At 32.6% G+C, this 12,413-nt stretch overlaps 1 protein-coding gene across 2 annotated transcripts in view; it reads right to left on the reverse strand.

Moving 5' to 3' along the window:
• Positions 1-8,345, reverse strand: part of LOC124357051 (leucine-rich repeat-containing protein 9-like) — a 65,054-nt gene extending 56,709 nt beyond the window's left edge. For both annotated transcript variants that reach the window (XM_046808447.1, XM_046808448.1), the window contains exons 1-2: positions 7,923-8,345; positions 4,260-4,400 (exon numbers count right to left, since the gene is read on the reverse strand). In XM_046808447.1, coding sequence (XP_046664403.1) covers positions 4,260-4,400; positions 7,923-8,141 — 360 coding nt within the window. In that variant the 5' untranslated portion in view covers positions 8,142-8,345. The remainder of the gene's footprint in view (positions 1-4,259; positions 4,401-7,922) is intronic.
• Positions 8,346-12,413: the final 4,068 nt, after the last annotated feature.

Below are 12,413 nucleotides of genomic sequence, written 5' to 3' on the forward strand. Positions count from 1 at the left end.
TTCAGGAAACACTTACGTTAAAACGTAACACAGTAACTGAATGAACACATAAAGGTGGCAGACAGACGTAATAAACCTGTCAAAGCTTTTCAGGGAAGTCGTGGAAGTTAATACAAGTAGATAACAACACCTCGGGGATCGGCTTTATCCTAATAGTTCTACTGTATGTGTTGCCGTTCATGAAAAAGACATTGCAAACAAATATTTACATCAAATTTATATCACAATTGGAAATCACAAGTCTGAAACACCCATTAGATTTGATTTCAAACGATAGAATTGAAATTAGTGTACGAATAGTGAAACTGTTATTTTCAAACAGAAAAGTTGCTTTCAAATAATATGGACTGAGCGTCGGTAAAGCCTAACTCTCGAAAAGCTGAAAAAATTTAATTTCTCTTTTTATGTCTATCTGTATGCCCATCCGTACGATATCTCTAACAAATTAACCTATAGGCTTGAGTACTTGAATGGATCCTATAGAAATTCTCTTCTAGAAATACAGGAAAACATGGTGCATGTCACTTCATCGGATTTGGCTGAACGTTAGTAAACATTTTAACATTGGTTTTATGGTCGACTATGATGGCAACTAGAAAATCGCAGAGTAAATAAACTGAGTACAATCGTATGACATAATAACGCGTGCAGGCTAACTATCAGAATAAAATGAGCAATATACTCTGTTACACGACACGTGGTTTACGTATTACTTTTGTGATAATATATATTTCCATAATTATATACATAAGCTAAATCTTAGAAAGCTCAGGCAATTTTTGAGATTTAGAATAACAGCAATTCATATTTCTATAAGTTTCGTGGTAGTACAGAAACACAACATAGAAAGCCAATGATAATTCAGTCGATGTCGGAGAGTTATGGCAGCTCTACCAGTCACGGGGCTTCACGTGGCGCTACTTTTAACACCTGTGATGTTTGCCTATAACTTTAAATCCATAGACTTTCGTTTTCCTGAACAGTACATGTAGAAAGATAGGGATTGAAGTTACCGAGTTGATAATATTATATTAACAATTATTGTTAGTGTTCAGCATTAATATTAATAATTATTATCACGCGAAAGGAATACCTGACTTATGTGCTACCACATTCAACTTATAGGTTACTTTAAAAAATAAATTGAGTAATTCGACTAATCTATTTAGGCGTGTATTAGTATTACATGATTATTTAATATTAAATATGTTAAACCTTATAAGACATCTGAATTTATGTGCTTTTTTTCTCTTATGACAAGAAGATGAGAAATTGCACTTAGTCCTAAAAGACCTTTGAACTGCTTCCAAAGTGACAAGCTATTCCAAATTGGCAAGGGGCCGCCTCTATCAAGAACCATGAGAAAGGATTTTGGGCATTAATCTCATTCATGTCTCCTCGGAAGAAGGGGCAGCCAGCTCTGTACCATCCTCTCCAGTAAAGCAAGCAGGGAGGAGTGGTACACCCTTATGTCTAGACTAGCAACAGCCCTTAACATGTAGGGCGCCCCACCAACTTCAACAGTCATCGCCCGCAATAGACAGACCTATCAATCTACAACTAAAATCCAAATATCTTGACATTTTCGGTTAGTAATGTGTCGCTCTTGGACATCCGTAAGGTTGCCCAGATTTAAGTGACACATCGGTTTGTGCTGTACGAAACGTAAGTTCAACTGAAAGATATAAACCAGCCAGAAGTGAGCCCTCCCGGGAAAATTTAATGTTTTTAGAGTTTAAGAGGTTTCAAGTGATTATTAATCGGTTTCTAGAGGGTTTAATCTCTCGCTATATATCGTAAATTTAGTACAACATACCTCAATATCTGTACTACGTGATATAAAACAACACACATCTTACCATATGCAATACACGATGTTAACTGATTAATTGTAATGTTCTGCTACAGTTACGAGTACGGTAGGTGATAGATAGTATCGTCGATCGTGTGTTAAACGAAAAAGGGTTGTCTGAAAAAGGCATACTCTCTCGTTATTGACTGAAATTTCTTCAGGAAGGAATAAGTTACAAGATTTGTTTACACGATCACAGCGCAAATAGTAGTAGTAGATGTGAAATATATCCAAAAGGTTGTAAACTACTCAAACAATACGATCGTTGAAACCTTGTCTTACATCAATTGGGTAACTCGCTGGCTCTTAAAAGGGTTTAAAGTCTCGTTCATTTGTGCTAATATAAATAAATGTTTAATAAAAAACGTTTTCTTAAACAAAAAGAAAAAGAAACACTGAGATAGATATAAAATACAGTTTTAAATTAGCTTTAACTGAACAAAACTCTCAAATGAAATACATAGCATTTATAAAGAGAGCTTGCGTTGTTAAAATACATTTTAGAGTAAGATATACGTACATCTAGTCATTAAACTCACATTATTTCAAAACTTTTAATTGTGATTACTTGACTTCATAATATAAACAACTGAAAGTTGTTTAACTACTGTTGGTTATGCTTTTTAGTTGTGCTTAACTGTAGTACAGTAATAAACAAACTTCTAAACAATGGTTGTTTTTCATACTCGATCTAGATTATGTTTGAATTTTCAGTGGACTTTACAAAATGCATACAATTCCAGATATTCTCATGTAATATATATTGCCCGGTTAATCTGTGCATTACATAGATTACTATAACAAATTGAGGTTTATGTAAACTTCAGAGCATTACATTACATGATAAATTCACGAAATGTAATTTTCTCAAGATTTATTTTTAATAACGGTTTCTAATCATAAAACTTCCTCATTGGAAACTAAAGCAGTTACCTTGGACGGTATAGGTGTCAGGGGACCATGTTATCTATGTCGTCACTGGTTGTAAAGGTAGAGTTATGTGAGGTTGGCGTGCCTGGTAGAGCAAGCAGGGCTGCCATAATTCTTTTCATCGGAAATAAAATACCCCTTCTTTGCGATTTTTCAGCATCAAGAGCGAAATCAACGAAAATGTGTATTATATCATAAAATATATTTTTAGAAAGAATGGTCTTTTTATTCTGAAATTTAAAATAAAAAGCTAGAACCACTTAATAAGGACTTTGCCTTTAAATATGCGCCTATTACAAACCGTTCTTTCTGAAAAATTAATAATCACCCAGGCATGATGTTAATTATTAAAATTGCTTACTTGGCCATTAATTGCTTCTTGGCCATGTACAAAATTATTACATTTCGATGATGTGCTTTTGTGTTTATGCATGTTTTGTCTCCTGGAATTTTTAGATGAACTTTAATTACGTACATTTTACATGATGTAGGAGTCTACAAATTGTCATGCATCGATTGTACCAAGTTTAACGTAGGACAGTCCGGTCATTCTCTCTGCAAACTGTAAACCTTCCCAAACCAAAACCTTCGACACAGCGATCCACGTTTACAGAAGACCTGACTGATGATACCTATGGCATCATCAATTATAATCACAACTTAAGAATAGTACACAAATGTAAAAAAGACCCTCTCATGAATGCCCTAAAAATACGAGATTTATAATTTCACAAAAAATCTCCAAATTGTAAGTTATTTAGCCATTATTTACCAGCCACATGTATAAAGTGAATTTTAATCAAATTTATTCATTTAGAGAGCTTGCTTACAACTTTAATATTTGTCTTTTAGCATGCTAACTACTTCATCAATCGTTCTCTCAATGCAAGGCAGATAGCATTAATCATGGCACCAGTAACGTAAGATTAAGAACTAGGCTTTGCATCAGGACTGTAAGAACAGAAAATGCTAGTTCATAATTGGGTAAAATAAATTGGTAGTTACTTTAAAACTTTTATCAGGTAACGAACGTATCTATTCTCATTGATCGGTAACACTGGTAAATTAGGTACAAATTTATGTATCCACCACAAATGTAGTAAAGATATACAATTTAGTTTAAATTAAAATAAAAAACAATACACTTTTATTACAGCGACAATAAAGCTTTAGTAACGAGTATCTTTTTATTCTACTAAAATCAATCCTTTTGTTGCAAGCTATATTACTTCGCTATTTAAAACGTATTGTATTATTTAAAACGTATTTTATGCAATAGTTTTGTTTAAATTATAAAACTCCCATAAACTAAGTATTTTACAATCAGGAGATAGATCAATATTTACATAAAAATCAAGAATGTTCTGTATTTACACACTCTGAGGCTAAACTCAGATAAAGTCTATCATAATAAAATACATTTGCTTGTCGTTCTTCTATATTAATGATTAAAGTTAGTGGTATTTATCATCGTCACCTGTAAAGTCTGTATGCGGTTGTCTGAAAGCCACAGGTGTGTAAGTTTGCCCAATTGGTCAAGAACAGGAATCGCCGTTAACTCATTGCCGTACAGGTACAGGCGTGTCAGGCTCGGGCACTCGTTGATGTACAGGGCATTCTGTAACGCAATCTTTATATTTACTATCATAAAAGTGTAGGACTTTTAATAATATATTTATTTGTTGTTTTTGTTAACTGCGCCATAAATAGTGGTTAAATGGGACCAACAGGACTTTTGAACCCTTGGAACTGCGTACATACACCGTTCCTTATTCGGAAACACTCAAGTGATATGTCTACTATATAATATGAATGTGTTAGTTTATACAAGGATTAAGCAGATAACGAGGACACTTCGGGACCAAGAGTGGCGAGAGGGAGTAGTTCTAAGCCCGCCTGATCCGTTCAAAGTGCGTTATCTATATAGCGGCAAGAAGCTCGACTCGGATAGTTTCACCGATAATGCCTTAAAACACGATTGATAGTAGTCGATAACAACGTAGAACAGTGTATGAGGGTGTAGATAAAGTTACCGTTATGTGGTGTGGCGTGTAGCCACTGTGATTGGGTCGGTCGGTGTGTAAGATGTAGTCGGGTGACCTTTGACCGAGGATCGAGACGGGGTACAATGAACCCTTTTTGGTCGGTGGACGGATTTGAGCCAGAACGTACTTGTAGTGAGGGTGCGAGTAGAAGTGCACACTGACCGACGCCTGTGACTGGACAGGTATCCGTGGGCTTAGCAATTATTCTTAAATGTATTATCTAAGCGAATAATATTGTTCTGAATTTGACCCAAATAAATTATAACGGGCTAAAAGTGTTAGACGGAGGATTGTGGGGTTGTGGAGCACAAGGAATACGGACAGTATGCGTAGAGGATAGTTTTATGTTTTAATTAATGGGGGTTCTAATTATGCGCCAATATTAGTTAGGGAACATAATCAAAGCTGGCTAGAGGCGTTCCAAAATAACACCGATTCGGGCCTCTGAGGGAATAATGATTTCTGTAGGGATCACCACGTAGTTTTACACCAACATCGAGAAATAGGTTTTACAACTAATATTTAAATTGATCTATCCTCGTCACAGTGAAATATAACGAACTATGACGTAGATTTAATGAAAAAAGGAGGAAGTCAAGAGGAAAGGAGAGATGGGAAGGTCATTAATGACAAATGTAGTAGGCTCTTGGATAATTCAGTTCCAGCAATTGAAATAGGAAAACGAAGTTCTTGATTGTTTGCAGCCCCTGCTGTTCTGATCACTTGTACTGCCCTGTTTACTCATATTGAAATGACAGTCTCTGAGAACCCATGGGTGATTCTTATGAAAGTCGCAATATCAATCAACATAAGTTTTTAACTTAAGATCCTCCTTTGCTACGGACTGTAACGGTCAAACCTGCGCTATCGGGCTGTAGCGGGGTATGTGGGTTATCAAATTCAAAGGATAATAATAATGTGAAATAATAATTTATTAATACTTTATTGTGTTGCGGAAGTCCTAAAAGATGTTTTGGATTACATTTGTTTGAATTTTACAATTTTGTGAATTTAATTTTTTAAGAAATTAAAAACGTGATTTTTAGTATTAAGTAGATTTATCAAACGGCAGATATTAATACTGACATGTTTTCTTTTTATTGGGAATCACGCAGTTACGAAAAACTTGATTACAGATTTATTGAAGTAATCGAGTAAAAAGGAAAGCTGTTAGAAGAAAGAAAACTTTAATATCATACTTGTTTTCCATGTTTGAACAAATGATTAATTTCACCTTTATAATAGTTAAGATTTGAACACTTTGTGAATAACTTTTGTAATTTTGAACATCAACAAGAATTTACTTTATAGCAAGTTAAATTTGAATTTGAAACATTAACAATATAACATAACGGGAACTGGATATAAATACAGACTTTAGCTCGAGGTATACAATAGAACTTTTAGAATTAATAAATATATATATATATATTATAATATATATTATATATATATATATATATATATATATATTATAATATATATATATATATATATATATATTGTATATGTATATCTCGAGCTAAATAATATATATATATATATATATATATATATATATATATATATATATATATATATATAAATTAATTTGAATTTGTTTGATTATTTTATTTTAAGAAGAGAAGAAGCTTTATTTTAATTTAATTAAAATTTAGTTAGAGCCGATTGTTTTTTTTATTGAGTAGATGGAATTTTATTTTAGTTTGATTTGAATATTAATAATCATGCCAAAGGGGTAGTTTTAAAAAAGTTCCAACTTTGACGATAGTATAAAGATTAAGAATTCGACAGCAAAGTATGAGTTTTAAGTGACATTAAATTTTAATTGACTTTGAACTCTGAGTTTTATTTTAAAACACTCAAATGATATTTAATAGGCGTAAATATAGTTTTTGGTATTAGATGGTTAAGCATTGGTAAGGCATAATAAAAAAAATAATTTTATTCCAACTGGAATAGTTAATCACAATTTAATCTTTGAATTTATTCAGGGTATCGTGACCGATAGTCCAGATCGTTATAGATTCGTAAATCTTTACAGGTTTGTATCGGTCTTGAAAAAGTCAACACAGAGACACGACCGTAACTTCTAAGAAAACTAATTGATTTAAAATTAAATAACACAAATTTTGTCAGTAAAATCAAATAAATTTCATTAAAATAACGATAAAAAATCGTTATTATACAATAATATTATATAATAACGTTTAAGACACTTATATGTTAAATACATGACTGTGTCTACACTAAATAAATATAATAATAGGTACTTTGGGATTATACCGACCACACTAGTATGAAGAACACAAAAATAGAAATTTATAGAAACAAACATGATAGAACGAAAAAACAACTCTTCAATTACAAAATTACAAACTTACAAGCATTTCCAGGTATTGTGATCGGTATTGTTGTCGTTGTTATCTTATCTTTCTCGAGAATCCTGATTACGGCAGGCCGCGCGGCATCACGTGATTTGCACGGTACATAATTGCCTTTCCATTACAATTCAATTTATATTTCTGATTAGCCCCTCTAGAATTTGATATTTTACTGATAGGTACTATCTCGAGGGATGTTTTTCTTTCGTCGACATCAGCGCGGGGCAGCACCGAAGGTGCTGCCAAAGCCCGCGCTGATGGCCGGAGGCACTCGCATTTTGGGTGGCGGAATGTGATCAAGAATAAAAACAAGTTTTTAGTGTTTTTTTAATAAAGAGTTTAGTTTGGTAAATGTTTGTTTTTGTTGAATTTTTGTGTTTGGAGAAATGTAGAGGTAAAACACGGAAGTACAACAAAGCGATGCACCAGCTGAACGGGCGGCGAAACTCTGCAATCACGTTATCTACTAGACGCTCGACTTTGACCTCTGTCTGAGGATGGGGAGGGGTTTGCGATAAGACAATTCCTGTTTTATATTGACGAAATATTGTTCTACGCTAATCTAGTAATCAGTAGAAACGAAATGTGAAATAACGATTCATGTCTGGGTGTGGTCGGTATAATCCCAAAGTACCTAATAATATTCTAAAAAACACAGAAACTTTGAAAATTAGATTTAGAATTGAAGGTTTTGGAAAAACCGTCACGAACCTGTTGATGTAGACCAGCGTCAACCAACCACAGTTCCTCGAGGTATTTAAGTTGCCCAATGCCCGCCAGAGACGCGACACCTTGTCCGATCACCATCAAACTTTTCAACAACTTGTAATCTCTGAAGACACTTTGGAGCTGTTCTGACATTGAAAAACAAAGCCACAAACTTTCTTGTTCCCTTTTCTTCCTCACACTAACTTGTCCCTCTGCAGCCATAGCTTAGTATTTCAACTACCAAAGTACATAAATTAGTTTGGTTGTACTGTAATTATATTTCAACATAATATTACACCGGTTATTAAGGAAAATCAATTAATTATAAGAGCTTAAATTAACAATTTGGAATGAATTAAGTAAGTTTCAGGTTAAGATAAAAGGACAGTTGTTATAAATAACAGAATACGTTAGCATATAGGGGAACATTTAATAAGGTCTGGTATAAAATCACATGAAACAAATTTTGAAATGTAAACATGTTAGATCAGCTGGAATTAATAAATAACATTTTTCTTCGTGGAAATAAACAAATTTGACGAACACGTTTCTGACTTTTTTCATTACTTTATTTATTTGTTTAAAGTGAAAAAAATAGATATAAAAAGTTATAAAAGCGATAGTCACATGAAAACTAAAACTATAATATCCTCATTTAGCTACGTGTTTACATTATTATTGTTGCAGTTCTAAATGTTTGAATGTAATTACAAGAGCTGATTATGTTGCCTTGAAACGCGACCTGTCACTCTTTTTGTATGATTACAGTGTTTCTCGACTGTAATTATGTTTTACGCTCTTAAAATAGTGTGCGTTTAGGCAATGTACTAAATCATAACCCTGGCCCTGGTAACTGACACTTGTTCCAAATATAAGGCTTTAATTTATCGTTGGAATATTAAATTTAAGTTTTCACATTTTCCGTTATATTATAAATATGTTCCATTTTTGTCGATCGAAAATCACGCAGATAAAGCAGCTAAATATAGAATTATCAAAAACACGGTTTAACAAATGTTGACTGAAAATGTCTCTCGACAGCGAGGTTACAATATTTCAAGAAATTACTTCTATCGGCAATATATTTATGCGGTGTGAACAGAAAAACATAGATATCAGATATATATATATATATATATATATATATATATATATATATATATATATATATATATATAAAGTAATAGCATGTTCATTTCAAACGGCTTTGTTACTTATGTCTCATTTGTAGACAAAATCGAGATCTTTTGTTAAAAATGAAAGGGAAGCCAATTAAAGAAGTATTTCAGGTTACACTTAGTGTTGGTCAAAGTTATTGAATAGCAAATTTCATCACTACTACCAAAAGTGGTTTTTTATTGTTTGCAATCGTGTTTTACGACGAAGTGCCGGAAGACGCTTTTGGTCCGTATGATGAATAAGGTTTTTTGATATACGAGATACAAAGACAAAAAGTTAATTTTTACTACGTAATAACTCAACATAAGCATACTGTCAAGTTTACGTAAGAAAAACAGTTGGGATTTTGTACACAACTACTTCTATTGAAACAATACATAATTTGAATTAAGCGCGCTGAAAAAACTTAAATTATTCGCCAGCTTATTTACAGACCCCTGTTACAAGTTTACGCAAAACATTCACTTCATGAACTAAGTTGAGAAATGAAAAACAGCTGTTATTTGTCATTTCACTTACAGTTTACTATAAGTGAAACCAGTTTCAACTAAATATCTATATATATAAAAATGAATGTTTGTATGTTTGTCCTTTATGGAATCGTGAACTATTGGACCGATCATGATGAAAATTTGTACGTATATGTATTTTTCCACGGAGAAGGTTTATAAGCTATGCCCATCCCTTTCCCGATTCAGGATTCCGCCCCACTGGTTACAGAAATACCCATAAGAAATGCATTGCAGCAAACATATGTTAACGTCTTTTCAAATTTTTAATCAGCTGTTCTTTGTAAACATATATTACACTTATAGTTTTAAAGCATAGAGTAAGCTTAAGAGAAACGACAAATTTTGTTTAAACTGTTTTTGCAATCACTGTTAAACATAGACTTTACTATCCAGATAATACAATTCAAATTTGACGTAAAAATTCACCTTTAACTGCAATATTTATTTAATATAAACCATGCTCATGCTTGATCAGAAGAGTAATGCAGATATCATAATTACTATCTTACGTTGGCTACAAATATAAAGAATGTTATAAAATCAACCTTAGTTGTTTTTTTTGACAGAAGTATGGTTCTCAAAACTCCGTGTGTACATATTCTCTCGATCGAGACAACAAAGCAAGCTCAATCGTGGCATCGGAGATATAACTAATTTAATCTAAAATTTATTATAGTAAAAAAAAAAAAATACTAAGTAATATAAGGACTTCGGTTCTTAAGATTTGCGTGCGAAGCCGTGGGTAACAGCTAGATAGAGGCAGGAATATGGTACATACCTTCATAATACGCCCAAGAGGCTCACGATGGAACGACTATCAATTATCTCAGCAATGTTTAGAATGTGATAGAAAAAGAATAAGTGAATATAGTGTACTGTTTCAACGGGAAATTGCGTGCGAAGCCGCGGGCAACTTTTGCAAAAAATTATTGAAATGCGCAGCAAAGCGCGCCGGGCCCGCTAGTACGCTATAAAAGGGATGGATAAGATAATTTCAAACAAAACAATGTAAGATAAATTCTTTGAACTCTAGTCACCAAAATTCCAATCATTATCAAGTTAATCTGGGTAACTTTTACATCACCGGCCTCTTATCGCTCACATTTTCAAATAGAAAAAAATGAGAGACATACTTGACCTTAAACATTTGATTGAAAACTCTCTAAAGTGTGAGATTACTTTGGGCTTTGAGCTTGAGTGTGGTATAAATATCTATATTATAAATAATATAATTTAAAAGTAACCATTAGAGATGATTTTTTTAGAGACTTGCTTCATGGAAAATGACAAACAACACCAATTATAGAAGTTAATCACTGCCATGACATACGAGTAATCATCTAGCTCCGATTACCCGTTGCGTGGATCTCACCCACTTTTGCAGAACAAAATACATCAAGTCTACTTTTAGCGTTTATCTAAATATCAAAATATAATACTGTGTTAGAATACCCAAAATCAAGTATTTAAAATACTTTTAAATTTATAAAATGTTCAGTATTAAAAAAGAACTAAAATTGATACTTATACCATATTTTATGAAATACCATCTTTTATTTAACACACCAGAAGAATTTACGAATTCCATAAACAGGCTGTTACTCCAGAACTTGAACTAAAATTTCAATATATTCACAAGAAAATTTTATCCACTACCCTACAATCGCCAAAACTATGACCAATAGGCCTACTCGTAAAATTGGTTTCAATCAATGAAAAAATTCAACGAAATTCGTTTCACCTTACTTCTCGATATTATATTTCAAATGAATGTTCAAATTTATGAAAAAAAAGCGTAATTCAACAGAATACCTACAAACTAACAAACAGCTCAAATCAATTCAATACTTCTCATCATAGACTAAACGGTGACTTAACTCAACTCTACTCTTCGTGGTGTAATAAAAAAAACACATAATATCAAATTCATTTGTTATTTTACAAATTGATAAAAAACGTAGTAGCTCAATAACACAAGAAAAGTTCAAAATTATTGTCAAAATATTTTAATAACTTTAAACTATTCATTTATGGTTCACAAAATATTGATAACTGAACGAGTAATCAAGATTGATGAAGACTCATTTTATAATGTGGGTCTAAATGAAATTACCTTTAACAATAACTAGCTGTTTCCCGCGGCTTCGCACGCGTCTCTTAAGCTTTGCCCGTATATTTCTTTGCCTTCAAATAGTGTTTGGATATTTTAATATACGTAACTACTGTGTTGTAATTGCAGTTTATAATGTGCAGGCGCTTTGATAACTTTTATATCTTGCAGTACAGCCTGGTGGTTAGTTACATCAATGGGCATTGCGTATAAACCTTCTACATAGAAAAATACAAATTTTCATAGTGATCGGTCCAATAGTTTCTGAGTCTATAAAGGACAAACACACAAACATTCATTTTTATATATTATGATTGGAGAAACAGTTTAAACAAAATTTGTCGTTTCTCTTAAGCTTACTCTATGCTTTAAAACTATAAGTGTAAAGAAATTTATATATAAATATATTTTTTGTCGCATTATATATGTTTACAAAGAACAGCTGATTAAAAATTTGAAAAGACTCTTTCACTTAATAACATATGTTTGCTGCAATGCATTTCTTACGGGTATTTCTGTAACCAGTGGGGCGGAATCCTGAATCGGGAAAGGGATAAAAAGTATCCTATAACCTTCTACAGATCAAGACGAACAAATTTAAAAAAAAAATTAGGCGAATCCGTCCAGCCGTTTGTGAGTGATGCTGTTACACACGAACAGTTTCATTTTTATATATATAGATTACTAGCGGGC

Source organism: Homalodisca vitripennis, chromosome 3 (assembly GCF_021130785.1).
Source record: "Homalodisca vitripennis isolate AUS2020 chromosome 3, UT_GWSS_2.1, whole genome shotgun sequence".
Lineage (NCBI taxonomy): Eukaryota > Metazoa > Arthropoda > Insecta > Hemiptera > Cicadellidae > Homalodisca > Homalodisca vitripennis.